Below are 16,479 nucleotides of genomic sequence, written 5' to 3'. Positions count from 1 at the left end.
TATAATCTATGAAACACATGAATACATCTTGATTTATGTCAAGACATCTTTGAGACATAACGTTCAGTGCAAACAACGCCTCTCTTGTTCCGAGTCCATTTCGGAATCCAAACTGGGTATCATTGATGTCCATTTCCAGTTTTTTGTGTACTCTAGTGTGTATAATTTTCAGGAATATTTTCAGTACATGGCTCATCAAACTGATTGTACAGTAATCACTACATTGTTTGGCATTCATCTTTTTTGGTATAATAACAAAGGTGGATAAAAGCCATTCTTGTGGTATTTTTCCTGATATGTATAAATGCTATTGAAAAGTTCAACTAAAATGTTGATCGAGTCTTCTTTTATCAGTTTAAGGATTTCCGTTGGTATTTCATCTGGACCTGGGGCTTCACCGTTTTTCATTCTTTTTAGTGCGTACAATACTTCCTCTTCCGTTATTTCTGAACCTTCGTCTCCTTGTATGTTACTTAGTTCAGATTGTTGTCTATCATCTGCAAAGAGTTCTTCAACATAGTTTTTCCATGTCTTCAACTGTTTTTCTAGTTCTGTTATTATGTTTCCGTTGACATTATACAGGATATTTGGCTGCTTACGTTTTTGTGTACCTGCAAGTTCTTTCACTTTTTTATGTACATTAAAAATATCATGTTTTGCCTGCAATTGCTCTATTTCTTCACATTTTCTTTTATAAAAATCTTCCTTTGTTATTCTGATTTCTTTTTTGATTTCTTTCTGTATTTGTTTATACCTTTGTTCGTTTTTTCCTTTCATTATTCTCCGATTGTCCATGAGAAGAAGGATTTTATCAGTCATCCATCTTGGCTTTATTTTTGGTTTTTCTTTAGTCAGAATTTTCTTCGCAGGATCTGTTATCGCCATTTTTACGTTTTGCCATTTTTTATCTATGTTGTTCGTTGACTGGAGATGTTTCTTTTTCATGAAGTATTTTTAAATTATTATTAATACATCTTTACAGTTCCTCCTTTACCTCCAGGCTACATAAATGACTGACGTCTATCTGGTTTGCTCTTCTTTTCTGCTCCAATCTTTTTAGTTTAATACTCATTTGCGCTATTAGAGAGTTGTGGTCTGAATAGACATCTGCGCCTGGGTAAGCCTTAACGGATTTTAAGGGGTTTCTGTATCGTTCGTTTATCAGTAAAAAATCAATCTGGTTTCTAATTATTCTTTGGCCATTGTCCTGGGGTGATTTCCACGTATAAAGTCTTCTCTTTGGTAAGTTGAAGAATGTATTAGATACAATCATGTTATTCTGCTGACAAAATTGAAGCAGTCTGTCACCTCGTTCATTTCTTTTACCGAGTCCGTATTCTCCTACATGTTTGCCACTTTTTCCTTTACCAATTTTTGAGTTAAAATCACCTAGAATTACGGTGATGTCTCGTGGTTTCGTCGATTTTAATACTTGATTGATTTCTTCGTAGAATTGTTCAATTTCGTCCTCGGATTTATTTGCAGTAGGTGCATAGATGTGTATGATATTTAGTTTACTTGTGTTTGTTTGTAGTTGGAGAAATAAGAGCCGATCTGATACTGGAGTAAAATTAATGACCGACTGCATCATAGACTTAAATACGAAAACTGCTACGCTGTGTCTGTGTTGAGTACTACTGTTTCCGGAGTAATATGCTATGCCATTTCTTGTCGAAAAACTGCCAGAATTTGGCCACCTTACCTCACTAATGCCTAGAATGTCGACATTTAATCTTTGCATTTCTTGTATTATATTATGCATTTTGCCTGGATCATACATACTCCTAACATTCCATGTACCAATTTTTAATACTCTCTTGGGTGTTTTTCTATTTTCTTTAAGAGTGGTATTTATTACTTCACAGGGATTTTGCTGGTTGACGACCAGGGAGGCCCTGTGGTCTTCTTGTGATATACCTCCCATGCCGGATCCTGGTCTCTGATTCCCATGATCAGTGGTTGAGTTGGCTTTTTGTTGCTACAGTCATGATTATCGTACTAGAGATATCCATGATGGATCTTTAATGTAGTGGTTTCTCCTTGCCTTCTACATCCTTATGCCGTTGACTAGTAAATAGTTATTCCGCCTTTAGTGCCAATTTCTTGACCCCAGGACAAAAGAGTGCCCTTTCACTTGCATACCAACCGAAGTTGGTCAACAAATGGGGACTGCTTATTCCGGCAGTCACTCAATTTTGTCCTAATGTAATGTAATGTAAATACATTATATGTACATGTACATGTACATTATATGTACATGTATATATATTAAGGCTAACATCCGAAGTGTAACCTCATGACTGTCATATTGTTATTGTCACTTTGAAAACAAAAGTTGAAAAGCCAGGGTTTGCTTAAGTATAGTGTTTTTTAAGATACATACTACCATAATTCGGTGTTAAATTTCTATGAAAAATAGGTTTTTAGCGATATTCCCCAAGCAAAGGTTAGGAACTTGTGTGAACCATTATATTTTGTATAATAAAAATAATAATGTGCTTTGTCCCGGATTGCAAACACTATAGTGAAAGAGGGATATGTAGATTCTTTGTGTTTCCAAAGGATCTGGTTGAAAAGGAGAGGTGTATTTCATTACTTACTTACTTACTTAGTCCTAAGCCTTTCTACCTTTAAGTGTAAGGCTGGTGGAGTTGAGTTTGGCATTGTAGTCTCCATGCTTTCCGATCTTGCGTTAGGTTTCTTGCACTTTCCAATGTCAATTCCTTCTTCTCGACTTCTTTCCTGATTTCATCTACCCACATAACTCTTGGTCTTCCTCTTTTGTTTTTCCCCTGCACTCTCACTTCCCCTACACACGTGCCCGAACCATCTAAGTTGTCCCTCCACTATTTTTTCATTGATTGGTTCCAGTTTTAGGTTTTGTCTAATTGTTTCGTTTCGTATTTTGTCTGTCCTCTTTCTGTTTGCTATTTTCCTCAGGAACCTCATTTCCATAGCATTGACTCTGGATTTTTGTCTCCCCGTCAATGTCCACGTCTCGCTGCTATACATGATTGTTGGTCTAACTACTGATTTAACGACTGCCGTTTTTACTTTCTCCGGTATCTCTTTTTTCCCCAAAAATGTTGTTTTCATAGCGTTAAATAAGCTTCCTGTTCGTCCCATTCTCTCGTTTATTTCCATGTCTTGTTTACCATTTGCTTTGATTATTACTCCTAGGTATTTAAAATATTCCACTTGCTCTAGTTGTTTCCCGTCTAATTCTATTGCGTGTGTTTTCTTCGTATTTGAAATTATCATTGTTTTTGTTTTCTCTGTATTAATTTTCATATTTATGTTTGATAGTTCTTCTTCTAGGATTTCACAGGTGATGCACAGGTAAACAAGAATGAAAATGAAAAGAAGGGGAAAACTAGATTGCAGAAAAAAGGAGAGATAAAAATGGGAACATGGAATGTGAGAAGCATCAACCGAAAAGAGGAAGAACTGGTAGAAGAAATGATAAAACAAAAAATAGAAATACTAGGAATAACGGAAACGAAGATGAAAGGAAAGGTCTTAAGAAAATACACAAAGGATATTGGTTACTTTGGGTAGGAGCGGATACAAAAGAGAGAGCAAAAGAAGGAGTCGGGATAATAATTGCACCGAATAGACTACAACACGTTATAGAAGAAACATATGTTAACCAGAGAATATTATCGGTGAAAATGAAACTGATGGACGAAGAAATATGGACAATAATAACAGCCTACGGAGTAAATGAAGATGCAAGAAAGGAAGAGAAAGATACATTTTTCGAGGAGCTCCAAATGCAAATTGATAATGGGGAAGAAAACATAATTGTAATGGGAGATCTAAACGGTAGAGTCGGAAACAACAAACAGCGGAATATAGGAGTGCATGGGAAAAGAAGGAGAAGAAATACTAAACAGAAATGGTGAAAGAATAATAGAAATATGTATGGAGAACAAACTAGTTATAACAAATACAAAATTTAAACATAAAGAAGTACACAAATACACGAAAGTACAAGACAGCAGAAACGAAAAATCAATCTTAGATTACTTTTTGGTAAGCAGCAACAAATGGAAAAGAGTACAGGATACGAAAGTGAAAAGAGGCTCAGAGATTGGCAGTGACCACCATCTAGTAATAATGAGAATTAGAACAACAGAAGAAAAGAGAAGAAAGGTAGTAAACGAAAAAATAAAAAGTTACAAATTAAAAGAGGAAAGATATAAGAAGAAATTCCAAGAAAAATTAGATAATACTCTGAAAGGTAGGGCAAAAAATACAAATATAGAAGAAAAATGGGAATATCTAAAAACCAGCATAATCAAAGCAGCTGAGGAAACTTGTGGGAAAACAAACATAGCAAATACTAACATGAGGAGAACGGAATGGTGGACGGAAGAAATACGAGAGAAAATAAAGAACAAAAAAGAAAAATGGATGAGATACCTAAGTACAAAACACCCGGAAGATTACGAGGCATATAAAGAAAAAAGGAAAGGTAAAATAGCGGTGAAAGCAGGAAAGGAAAGGTCATGGGAGAGATTTGGACAAAAAATTATAGGGAAAACCAAAAACTCTTCTACGGCGCATTAAAACAACTCAGACAAAAGAAAGAGCACACGATGCCGAATATAAAAGACAAGAATGGAAACGTACTAACAGAAGAAAAACAAATAATGGAAAGATGGAGAGAACATTTCAAAGAGCTAACTCATGCAGACACGGACAACATAGGGGAGATACAAGAAAGGAATGAAGAACAACAAGTGGAATCAGGATCACATTATCAAATGGCACCAAACAACACTTACGATGCATTCTTTTATTTTCCATAGTAAACCTTCTTTCCTTTCCTTCAAAAACTGTATCAAACTCCAATCTCAACAAACTGGTATATATTATGACAATGACATACGATAAATGTCATTAGAATATAAATATTTTTCCCTTATTCCGCGACAATAAGCTGGTCAAATACCCAAGTAGGTGGAGGCCAATAAACTAAAGAAGAAGAAAAGAATACACCTAAATATAACCATAAATATAAATATAACCATAAATATAAATATAACCATAAAGTTAAACTATGTGACGTCACGGATCGTTTGAACTATTTTAAAATACAGAAGACTTTAAACTTATACTTCTAAGTTATTATGAGTTTTTAAAGGGTGAAATTTTGGAAATCTAATTTTTAAATAAAATCGAACAATATTATGTAATAAAAAAATGTATAAGTTCCGTATTGATCATTAATGACAATCTACCAAATGATGTTAAACCATTTTTTACCATCTCATATTCAAAAACAAATTGGAATAATTTATTATCACTTTTAATCGATTCATAGTGATCAAATGTGTGAAGATTAGATAAGATCATTAATTAATCAAGGTATAGATGGTCTAAAGGAGTCTTGACTCTAGACTCTCCATTGGCAAAATGAAATAGGTATGAACATTTTTTACCTGGAATTGCGTGATTAAAATGTTGATGTTGATTAAAATTATTTAAATAAATTCTTTTGTTTGATTCGTTGTTAAATGTTCAAAATAATAATTTTATCTTCCTGTTAAATTCATAGAATTTCTTAGTTGTATATTTTCTAAGTAATTGATACATTTGATATTTAAATAATAATTCAAGTAGATAGTTATCTGGAAAGGTAAATGAGATATTATCAAACTAAACCATTTTACTGCTTCTTGGAAATTAGTATTTTATTGTGTATGATGTATTCAGAAAACTATGTTTTAAATAATCACTTCGCGGAAAACGTATCTATATGTATACGATTAGTTGTTAGGGGAGCATTGGATACTAAATTTGCAGTTACTAAAGCGTCACGGAGACTTATTGGGTTGTGAAGATTAGGTCCTAAAACCAAAAAAACGTTAAGTCCTGTTTTCCATTTTAGTGGGATTTTTAATTTTTTAATTTAATTTTCCATTTCCAAAAATTTTCTTTTTTTTTTATTTTAACGCCATCTATCCATAATTCGAAAAAATATCTCGAATAAAAGTTACAGTCGAACCTCGATTATCCGTCTCTCCATTAACCGTCACCTGGGTACATACAGAAGTTGTATTGACTATATAAGCAAAAATTTTAATGTAAAAAAATAAAAAAAAAGTTAATGTGATTTGTGATGAGGACACAAACGGCTATCTATTGCTGACAGATAAAGAAATGGTTGAAATGGCAACAAAGGCGGACCAAACAGATTCAGAAGCTGACACAGACTTGGAATTTGACTGTAGCTAAAATGATGAACCTATTGTAACTGACAAAGATTTGCGTAAATAATCTAGAGAAGCTGCATCGCATATGCAATAATTCATCGAGTGGTATTCTCAACAAGAAGAAGCCAATAAATTAGATTGCATGATCTTATGCCGATTAAGAAATTCAGCCGTCGCAAAATGTGAAGCAACAGTAAAACAAACACAGATTTCAGAATATTTTAAATTGATTCGAATGTACGAACACAAATCCTTCTTATATTGTCAAACAAACCACACAAATGAAATTTGAGAGTTGTACAACGGTTGTAATATGAATTTTTAATTTTTTTTTTAATGTTCTGTTAACCGTCTTTTCGATTATCCGTCATACCCTTGGTCCGGTGCCCTGACGGATAATCGAGGTTCTACTGTACTTATTTTTACGTAAGAAATTCGAATTTGCAATAAAAAATGGGAGTTCTTTCTTAAGATTTTAAAGTAACCCCTCACCCCACCTCCGTGAGGCGCATGTTTGGTGTCATTGGAAAGATTTTTGAAAAATATTGAATACGTAATTTTCAACTTATTCAGTTGCAGCACCTGTGAGTTGAACCTGAGGGTCAAAACGACAGATGCCGATATGGATGTCAAGCCCAAGAAACCATCCAACATATATTATTACAGGGGGCTGCCAGGCATTTGCTGCAACTGAATAAGTTGAAAAATTACGTATTCAATATTTTTCAAAAAATCTTTCCAATGACACCAAACATGCCCCTCACGGAGGTGGGGTGAGGGGTTACTTTAAAATCTTAAGAAAGAATTCCCATTTTTTATTGCAAATTCGAATTTCTTACGTAAAAATAAGTAACTTTTATTCGAGACATTTTTTCGAATTATGGATAGATGGCGTTAAAATAAAAAAAAGAAAAATTTTTGGAAATGGAAAATTAAATTAAAAAAAACTCAACTTCAACTTATTATTATTCTTATATTATTTTACTTATATTATTGTTATTGTTATTAAATTTTGTAGATCGTTTTTGAACACACCTATGATGTTGAAAGGAAGCTATAAATAGCTTACCTTAGCGTACCATCTTTTTATTTCAGTACTTAAATTATCTACTATATATATATACGTCTCAACAGCTACTGAACTAAATTTTCTTAGTTATTGATATTTTATGGACTTACTGTCTGTAAATATTTATTCTTCTTGATATAGTAATGTTGTGATTGGCTGATTGACATAAAGTCCATTAAAAAAAATTTCAACTTTTCGATCTGATGTTCATTTCGCGAAATATCGCGGGGTTCCTATTTAAAATTTTATAGTATTGTAGACCACTCCGTGGGTGTTCGTGTTTGGTATCATTCGATAGATTTTTGAAAAATATTGAACACGTGTTTTTCAGTTTTTCGATTTGATGTTATTTTCGCGAAATATTACCTTTTTTGTGAAACTGTGTGACTCACCCATTTCCTTACGCCCAGCTCAAATCGTCATATCTTTGAAATATACACTGCTCTTCATCTACTTAACTTACCTTGTCTTAATCTGACGTTTTCGAGTTTTTCTAAGGGCAGATTTGTTTAGTAGATTCTTTGTTTCGACACACTTTTGCAGCCCGTAGTTAGTTATTTTGGTTTTCTTGCGTATTTTGTCTACTTTTGGAGATTTTAATCTTTGTTTTGCACTGTTTGTTAGTCATTGAAGTTGTTTGTTTCTTTTTTAACTAGTGTCTTTATGTTATTATTAGGATATATCTTTATTGGTTGAGAGCTTTGAGGAAGGAGTTGATTAGGTAAATAGGATGTTAAAGGTGGGCAGCCATAAATATTGGTTCCTGTATCTGAGGGTAATTGCGTTGGCTGTATTGGATATTAGCATCTGCATAGTTTAGTTGGCTTTGTTGTTGTTGACTAGATTGATCATAATTAGTGATGTAACCAATAAAAAACGGTACCGTGTTTTTTTTTAAAAACCGTTTTTTATTGCAAAAAAACGAAGCCTTCGTTTTTTTTGTTTTTTTTTCGTTTTTTTTTATTTTGATTTTTTAAGTGGGTACAGTTTATTTAATGACAAAAACATATAATAAATATAATATTCTGTATAATTTTATAACAAAATAAGTATTATTTCGTTTCATAATTAATTTCGTATAAATCCTTTAAATAAAAAGACCATGGGTATAAACAAAATACGAAGAGTTTATTCGTTAACTTGCAAAATCAAAGCAAAAATAAGTAATAAAAATTTATCAAATAAAAAAAAAACAACGTCTTAATGATTGAAAAGGTTCAATTAATTAACCGAATCCCTTAAATGAACACTGATCCGTCCCGTCGCTATCTGCATTTTCTTCAGACTCTGAAGCTTCCTCTTCATCACTTTCAAAGACAGACTCCGACTGATCTGAATTGGATATTATCATTGGTTCCGGTTCAGATTCTAATGCAGGATTGACTGTGAAGCTAGGGCCAGCAATTGATTCTGAACTGGATGATTCACTTGGCTGTAGTTCAGCCATTAATTTTAAATTATGAGCCACATACACGATTTTTGACGCTCGAGTATTGGTCAGCCTGTTTCTCTTGTTGGTGTGAATTCCCGAATATGAAGAAAAGGATCTTTCACATGCTGCTGATGTCGCTGGCAACTCTAGAAAACGAATCGCCAACTTGGAGAGTGCGGTATTTGAGCAAAGACCACTCCACCAGGCAATAGGGCTGATAGCTGCAATTGTGTCCTCATTCCATAGAAAAGCCTTTTTGAATAGTCCTTCTTTTGCAATAAAATTGACGTCAGCTAAGACGGCTGCTTCATCGACATCTGGCATCTTCTGTGCTACCTTGTATATGACTTCTGTCGCATCAGTCAACATTAAATAAAAAAATTAATATAAATATAAATAAAACCCACTATAACCTAAAAAAATTACCATCTCATCTGAGCTAAGTTCGCAGCCACGATATTTTGGATCCAAAAGGTTAGCTACAAAATGAACACTATAAATAGCAAACTTCTTCCGATTTTCAAAAATTGCCCTTGTATCTGCTTCCTCTTTGGATAACAATGGACTTTTAGTGACATTTTCTAATGAGGTGTTAACCATTTTTTTAAATAAATGCAGACATTTTGAAATCGTTGGTGTGTCACCTTCTACAGAGGTAATTGTGTTAGCAATTGGTTCCAGAAGCATAATGTATCCTTGTACCCGGTCCCAAAATATATCGCTTAGAGCATTTTTTTTAAAGATGGGTGTTTGCTTACTGCCTTTTCAACTTCTTCATTGATAGCCATCCTTTTTATTATTTGTTTGTTAGCAAGCAATGATTGTAGACAAAGAACTAATGATCCCCATCTGGTAGGCACTGGGAGTTTAAGACTGCAACTTATTTTTAATTCGTTTTGTTTTTCCTTTACCCACGCAGATAATATGTGGCTTTGTCGGATGGCCTTTGTAAGGGCAACAGCCTCGGCAGTAAACGATTTCAGACTTGTTAAATTTTTGAGATCGGTAAATATTAAATTAAGAGAATGAGCAAAGCATCCATAGGTAAAAATGTTATTATCAAAATCATTTTCAATCAAGGCCCAAGCAGCTTTCATGTTTGCTGCATTGTCTGTGACTATACCAAATACCTTTCGGGGACCGATTTCACGTATTACTGCACCAAGGGTTTTTGCCATATATTCTGCAGTATGAGGTGCAGTGCCTGTGGGCATAATTTTAAAAAGGAATGGCTTTGGAGTTGTTACAACAAAGTTTAGGACAGCCTCGTTCCTAATATTGGACCATCCATCCACCATTAGTCCAACAGAATGTGCTCCAGCTTAAAGTAAAGAGATAATTATTTTTAACCTACTAGCATAATGTAGGTTTACTTATATTAAAGTCGGGCCGTTCTAAAATTACTGAAATATATACGACGGACGGTGTGGTACAACACTGTACCGCATCTGGTTGCTGTTCAAGGTCTTTCCTGTTAAACTTCGTCCGTAGTACGTTGTTCAGTGGTAATTTTACAGCGGCTCGCCTATATATTGTCAATGTTTTAATAAATATAATAACAGTAAATTAAATATTTTTTTAAAAATTCCAAAATTCCCCTAATTACATTAGTTTTAATGAACTAATACGGTTCCAACCGGAGTCGATGCCAAATTACATCATTTTGTACAACACTCCTTGGTAATGATGCAATGGCATCGAAACCGGTTGGAACCGTATTAGATTATTATTAAAACTAATGTAATTTGTGGATTTTCTAAAAAATATTTAATTTATTGTTATTACGCAGAATTTCACAGAGTAAGGGCCGAAACAATAAATTTTAATAAATATGGTAAAACTTAAATCTTACCAATGTTTTCCGAAACCATAGCCTTTACACGTAGGTGCTCACTGTCTAATAGTGGGCCTGATACAAGGTGTCGGGTTGGTATCTGATAAGCAGGTCTGAGAAATTTAAACAACTTCTGCCACTGTATATTTTCTACTAAAGCCAGTGGTGCTTGACTTGAATAGATAGCCCGGCTAAGCAGTTCATCGGCTTTTACTTTTTGTTCAGGTGTCATTTTATCCATGAATGCGGACACCTCTTTAGATTGTGATTTCGGTTTTTCTGTAAATAAAATTCCCAAATTTATTAAATTTAAAAATAAGTCTGTAAAGTAAGGTTATCTTTAGGAATTTCTACTAAATAAAGAAGAGGGAAATTTGGAAATATTTTTAGAGCTTTGGTACATACCTTTAACTTTTTCCTCCCTTTTTTCATGTATTGTTTGTAATAGTCCAATGTTTCGTTGTTTTCTCTCCGTCACTCCATACTTTATTTTAACTTCCTCTGGACATTTTAGGCTCTTTTTAATATGTTCCAACAAACGTGTCCCATTTTTTGATAGTTGAAGTGTACAAAAAGTACACTCTACTTGAGGAGTTTTTTTTTTTCTGTGTTTTTAGCATTTTAAACAGGGAACTTACTTTGCAACTTTTCCTTCCCCGTGATTCCCGCGAAGAACAAGAACTCGAATTCGAAGACATTATAAACATTCAGTTTTTGTCACTAATGTCACTACAGTAGGTAACAAATAATTTATTATCATAAAACACAGAAAATATAATTAACAATAATTAATTTATTTAAACACACTATTTCCGGCACAAGGCAAGTAAATCACAAAATAACAACAGAACACCTGCAAAAGCTAATCGGTAATTCCCCGGTTTTCTCAGCGCCAACGAATACGAGCGTCCTGCTAAATTTCGGTGATTCCCCAAAAGCAACGACGTAAAAAAATAATAGATAAAGGCAGTAAGGGTTTAATGTTTCAATATTTTTTAAAAAGGAACGTCAAACACTGAGTTTCTAGATGTTATGGATATAATATTGAAATATTGGGTGATTTTTAGGCTTACAAACAACTCCTAATATTGATATTGTTAATATTACGTTGAGAAACTAATAAAAAACAATTAAAAACAAAAAACACGTTTTTTATTGTTTTTTTTTTTTCGTTTTTTTTAGAATTAAAAAAAACACGTTTTTTTACATCACTAATCATAATATGCAATATACGTTTTAATGAATAATTAATTGGTTTTCTCACGGAATCATTGGATTCACGGAAACCAAGAGTTAAGAATAAATTAATATTTTGGATATTCATCATGTCAAGACTGAAAATTTTTGAAACTTGCTAATTTGGTTTTGGTTAACCTTAGATAAAAATCGTATTTTTTATTATAGATTATGACGTTAGCACATTCAGTGGTTCAAAAAGAGTGATCCTTAGTACAACTTCTGTAATGGGTGGAAAAAATCCTTTCTTGGGGATAGCATACATTGTAGTTGGATGTGCATGTCTCTTGTTAGGCATCGCACTTCTATTTATACACATAAAATGTGGCAAAAGGTAAGTTATTGGCTAAATATTTCTGGTTATTAAAATTCGATGTAAAAATCTTCACATACGAGGATGTTTCGATAATTGCGTGGTTTTTGGCGCGGTACGGAGAAATGTTTTTTATTATTCTTAGACCAGTAAATTAACGGTAAATACGGCGATACCGTGTAATTTTCAGGGGCAACTCCGAATTGCATAAAAATTTGGATTCAGGTTCTACTTACCCTCCACTTCAAAGCTGAATTTGTGCCGTTGGTTGCTTTTACTTGGGGGGTGACAGTCGACAGTCACCCCTTCTCGGGGGTGAAAAAGCATACGTTCAGGATAAGCCCGGAAATGGATAAAGTGACTGATTATGAGCAACATTTGTTCTATAGAGTTTTTTATGTAAATCAATATTTTCGAGTTATTTGCGATTGAAAATGTTTATTTTTCGACAAAAAAACTACGTTTTCAGACGGTTTTTCGCAAATAACTCAAAAAGTAAATATTTTATCAAAAAAAACTTTTTTAGCAAAAATGTAGCTTAGAAAAAACGAAAAGAGCTGTGTATTTGTAAAGTATATAGATCCAGCAAAAGCAAATTTGTAGCTCATGAAAAATACGTTTTTATTCGTCCAATTCCAAATCGAATACTTCATCGTGAAATAACCAAAAAATTAAGCACTTTTCGGGAAAACCCCATTTAAACTTGTTTAAAGTGTTTAAAAGATGCTTTATTTTAATTGTTTATAAAAGTTTCTAGTATTAAAAATAAGCGAGTTATTCTCAAAACAAAGTTGGCCCCATTTTCACGAAAAAAAAAATCACGAAAATATCCACCTGTTTAGCTCCCCAAAATGAAATTAATCGTTACCGCTTTACAAACATTTTACTCGAAGCTAGGACAAATAATCCCCGGACAAATAATCCCGGACAAAAAATCCCCACAAATTATCCCCGGACAAAAAATCCCCGGACAAAAAATCCCCACAAAAAATCCCCACAAATAATCCCCGCAAATAATCCCCGGACAAATAATCCCCGGACAAAAAATCCCCGCAAAAAATCCCGGACAGATAATCCCCACAATTTTTTTTGGACAAAATATCCCCACAAAAAATCCCGGACAAAAAATCCCCAAGAAATAAAATTTTGCCGAAAAAAGTTGTCAAATGAATGCTTATAATCCAAGGATGGTACTAAAGATGAGAAATTTAGACTGTCTGTCCGTCGGTACGTCCGACCGCGAATATAATTACTCCGTCATTATGCCAGGTAGAATGACAAATGAGGTGTCGAATGAACGGTTATAATCCAACGATGGTACTAAAGATGAGCAATTTGTTCCGTCGGTCTGCCTGACCGCGAATATACCTTCTCCGTCACTGTACCAGGTAGAATGACAAATAAGGTGTCGAATGAAAGCTTATAACCAAGGATGGTACTAAAGATGATAAATTTGACCAAGGCTGTCTGTCCATCTGTCCGTCCGACCGCGAATGTAACTACTCCGTCATTATGCCAGGTAGAATGACAGATGAGGTGTCGAATGAAAGCATATAACGAAGGATGGTACTAAAGATGAGAAATTTGACCAAGGCAGTCTGTCCATCTGTCCGTCCGACCGCGAATGTAACTACTCCGTCATTATGCCAGGCAGGTAGAATGACAAATGAGGTGTCGAATGAACGGGTATTATCCAACAATGGTACCAAAGATGAGCAATTTGGTCCGTCGGTATGCCTGACCGCGAATTCCTCTGTCACTGTACCAGGTAGAATGACAAATGAGGTATCGAATGAACGATTATAATTCAACGATGGTACTAAAGATGAGAAATTTGGTCCGTCGGTCTGCCTGACCGCGAATATAACTCCTCCGTCACTGTACTAGGTAGAATGACAAATGAGGTGTCGAATGAAAGCTTATAATCCAAGGATGGTACTAAAGATGAGAAATTTGACCAAAGCTGGCTGTCCATCTGTCCGTCCGACCGCGAATGTAACTACTCCGTCATTATGCCAGGTAGAATGACAAATGAGGTGTCGAATGAACGGTTATAATCCAACGATGGTACTAAAGATGAGCAATTTGGTCCGTCGGTCTGCCTGACCGCGAATATAACTCCTCCGTCACTGTACCAGGTAGAATGACAAATGAGGTGTCGAATGAAAGCTCCAAGGATGGTACTAAAGATGAGAAATTTGACCAAGGCTGTCTGTCCATCTGTCCGTCCGACCGCGAATGTAACTACTCCATCATTATGCCAGGTAGAATGACAAATGAGGTGTTGAATGAACGGTTATAATCCAACGATGGTACTAAAGATGAGCAATTTGGTCCGTCGGTCTGCCTAACCGCGAATATAACTTTTACGTCACTGTACCAGGTAGAATGACAAATAAGGTGTCGAATGAAAGCTTATAACCAAGGATGGTACTAAAGATGAGAAATTTGACCAAGGCAGTCTGTCCATCTGTCCGTCCGACCGCGAATGTAACTACTCCGTCATTATGCCAGGCAGGTAGAATGACAAATGAGGTGTCGAATGAACGGTTATTATCCAACAATGGTACCAAAGATGAGCAATTTGGTCCGTCGGTCTGCCTGACCGCGAATTCCTCTGTCACTGTACCAGGTAGAATGACAAATGAGGTATCGAATGAACGGTTATAATTCAACGATGGTACTAAAGATGAGAAATTTGGTCCGTCGGTATGTCTGACCGCAAATATATCTCCTCCGTCACTGTACCAGGTAGAATGACAAATAAGGTGTCGAATGAGAGCTTATAACCAAGGATGGTACTAAAGATGATAAATTTGACCAAGACTGTCTGCCCATCTGTCCGTCCAACTGCGAATGTAAGTACTCCGTGATTATGCCAGGTAGAATGACAAATGAGGTGTCGAATGAACGGTTATAATCCAGCGATGGTACTTAAGATGAGCAATTTGGTCCGTCGGTCTGTCTGACCGCGAATATAACTCACTCGTCACTGTACCAGGTAGAATGACAAATGAGGTGTCGAATGAAAGCTTATAATCCAAGGATGGTACTAAAGATGAGAAATTTGACCAAGGCTGTCTGTCCATCTGTCCGTCCGACTGCGAATGTAACTACTCCATCATTATGCCAGGTAGAATGACAAATGAGGTATCGAATGAACGGTTATAATTCAACGATGGTACTAAAGATGAGAAATTTGGTCCGGCGGTCTGCCTGACCGCGAATATAACTCCTCCGTCACTGTACTAGGTAGAATGACAAATGAGGTGTCGAATGAAAGCTTATAATACAAAGATGGTACTAAAGATGAGAAATTTAACCAAGGCTGGATGTCCATGTGTCCGTCCGACCGCGAATGTAACTACTCCGTCATTATGCCAGGTAGAATGACAAATAAGGTGTCGAATGAATGGTTATAATTAAACGATGGTACTAAAGATGAGCAATTTGGTCCGTCGGTCAGGCAGACCGACGATTCAGGCGATTATAACTTCTCCGTCACTGTACCAGGTAGAATGGCAAATAAGGTGTCGAATGAAAGCTTATAACCGAGGATGGTACTAAAGATGAAACATTTGACTAAGGCTGTCTGTTCATCTGTCCGTCCGAGCGCGAATGTAAATACTCCGTCATTATGCCAGGGAAAATGACAAATGAGGTTTCGAATGAACGATTATAATCCAACGATGGTACTAAAGATGAGCAATTAGGTCCGTCGGTCTGCGTGACCGCAAATATAACTTCTCCGTCACTATACCAGGTAGAATGACAAATGAGGTGTCGAATGAAAACTTATAATCCAAGGATGGTACTAAAGGTGAGAAATTTGACCAAGGACTTCCGGTTTTAGAAATGCGACCGGAAGTACTGTTTTAAAGTCACCGGAATAGTAAAAGTGATATATTATTCGACGAGCTTTCGTAAGGAGAGAACAAATATATACTTCCGGTTTCATGAGTGTCTTTGCGTCTGTCCTCCTACATACAACTCCTCCGTATTATTACAGATATAATGACAAATAATGAGGTTTTGAATTAAAGCTTATAACACAAGGATGGTATTAGAAATGAGTAATTTGACATCGGACTTCAGTTTTTGAGTTGCAACCGCAAGTACCTGTTTTAAAGTGACTCAAAGTATGATATGAATGTAAATGAAGATGATCCAAAATTAGTAAAATCCTATATGAATCGACGCAAAGTTACTCGAAGAGTTCAAATATCGACTTCCAGTTCTACTTTCGATTACTTTGGATGAAAACCTAGGACTTACGAAGTCCAATTACTTGTTAACACATGCTCTTGTGAACATAAACGGAAAGAAATAACACGAGTAGCGTTAATCGGCACATCATCAACGGCTGATAGCAAA

The 16,479-nt window shown here is 35.2% G+C and overlaps 2 protein-coding genes across 7 annotated transcripts in view; one reads left to right on the top strand and one right to left on the bottom strand.

Moving 5' to 3' along the window:
* LOC114326172 (cell cycle control protein 50A) overlaps positions 1–16,479 on the top strand; it is a 91,851-nt gene that overhangs the window by 38,114 nt on the left and 37,258 nt on the right. For all 6 annotated transcript variants that reach the window (XM_028274431.2, XM_050655628.1, XM_028274432.2 and 3 more), the window contains exon 5: positions 11,961–12,126. In XM_028274431.2, the coding sequence (XP_028130232.2) occupies positions 11,961–12,126 (166 nt within the window). The remainder of the gene's footprint in view (positions 1–11,960; positions 12,127–16,479) is intronic.
* On the bottom strand, positions 9,378–11,063 carry LOC126887800 (uncharacterized). Its single transcript, XM_050655632.1, has 2 exons — positions 10,575–11,063; positions 9,378–10,043 (listed from the first exon to the last, which is right to left on the bottom strand). The coding sequence occupies exons 1-2, from the start codon at positions 10,795–10,797 to the stop codon at positions 9,445–9,447; spliced, it is 822 nt and encodes a 273-aa protein (XP_050511589.1). The 5' UTR covers positions 10,798–11,063; the 3' UTR covers positions 9,378–9,444.

The sequence above is a fragment of the Diabrotica virgifera genome, chromosome 7 (genome assembly GCF_917563875.1).
Source record: "Diabrotica virgifera virgifera chromosome 7, PGI_DIABVI_V3a".
NCBI classification, from domain to species: Eukaryota; Metazoa; Arthropoda; class Insecta; order Coleoptera; family Chrysomelidae; genus Diabrotica; species Diabrotica virgifera.
This window is presented reverse-complemented; position numbering and strand designations above follow the sequence as displayed.

Coding starts and splice junctions, on each gene's coding strand:
- LOC126887800 (XM_050655632.1), bottom strand. CDS start 10,797: ATGGATAAAATGACACCTGAACAAAAAGTAAAAGCCGATGAACTGCTT. Junction 10,044..10,574: donor TATGGTTTCGGAAAACATTG/GTAAGATTTAAG, acceptor CTTTACTTTAAG/CTGGAGCACATTCTGTTGGA.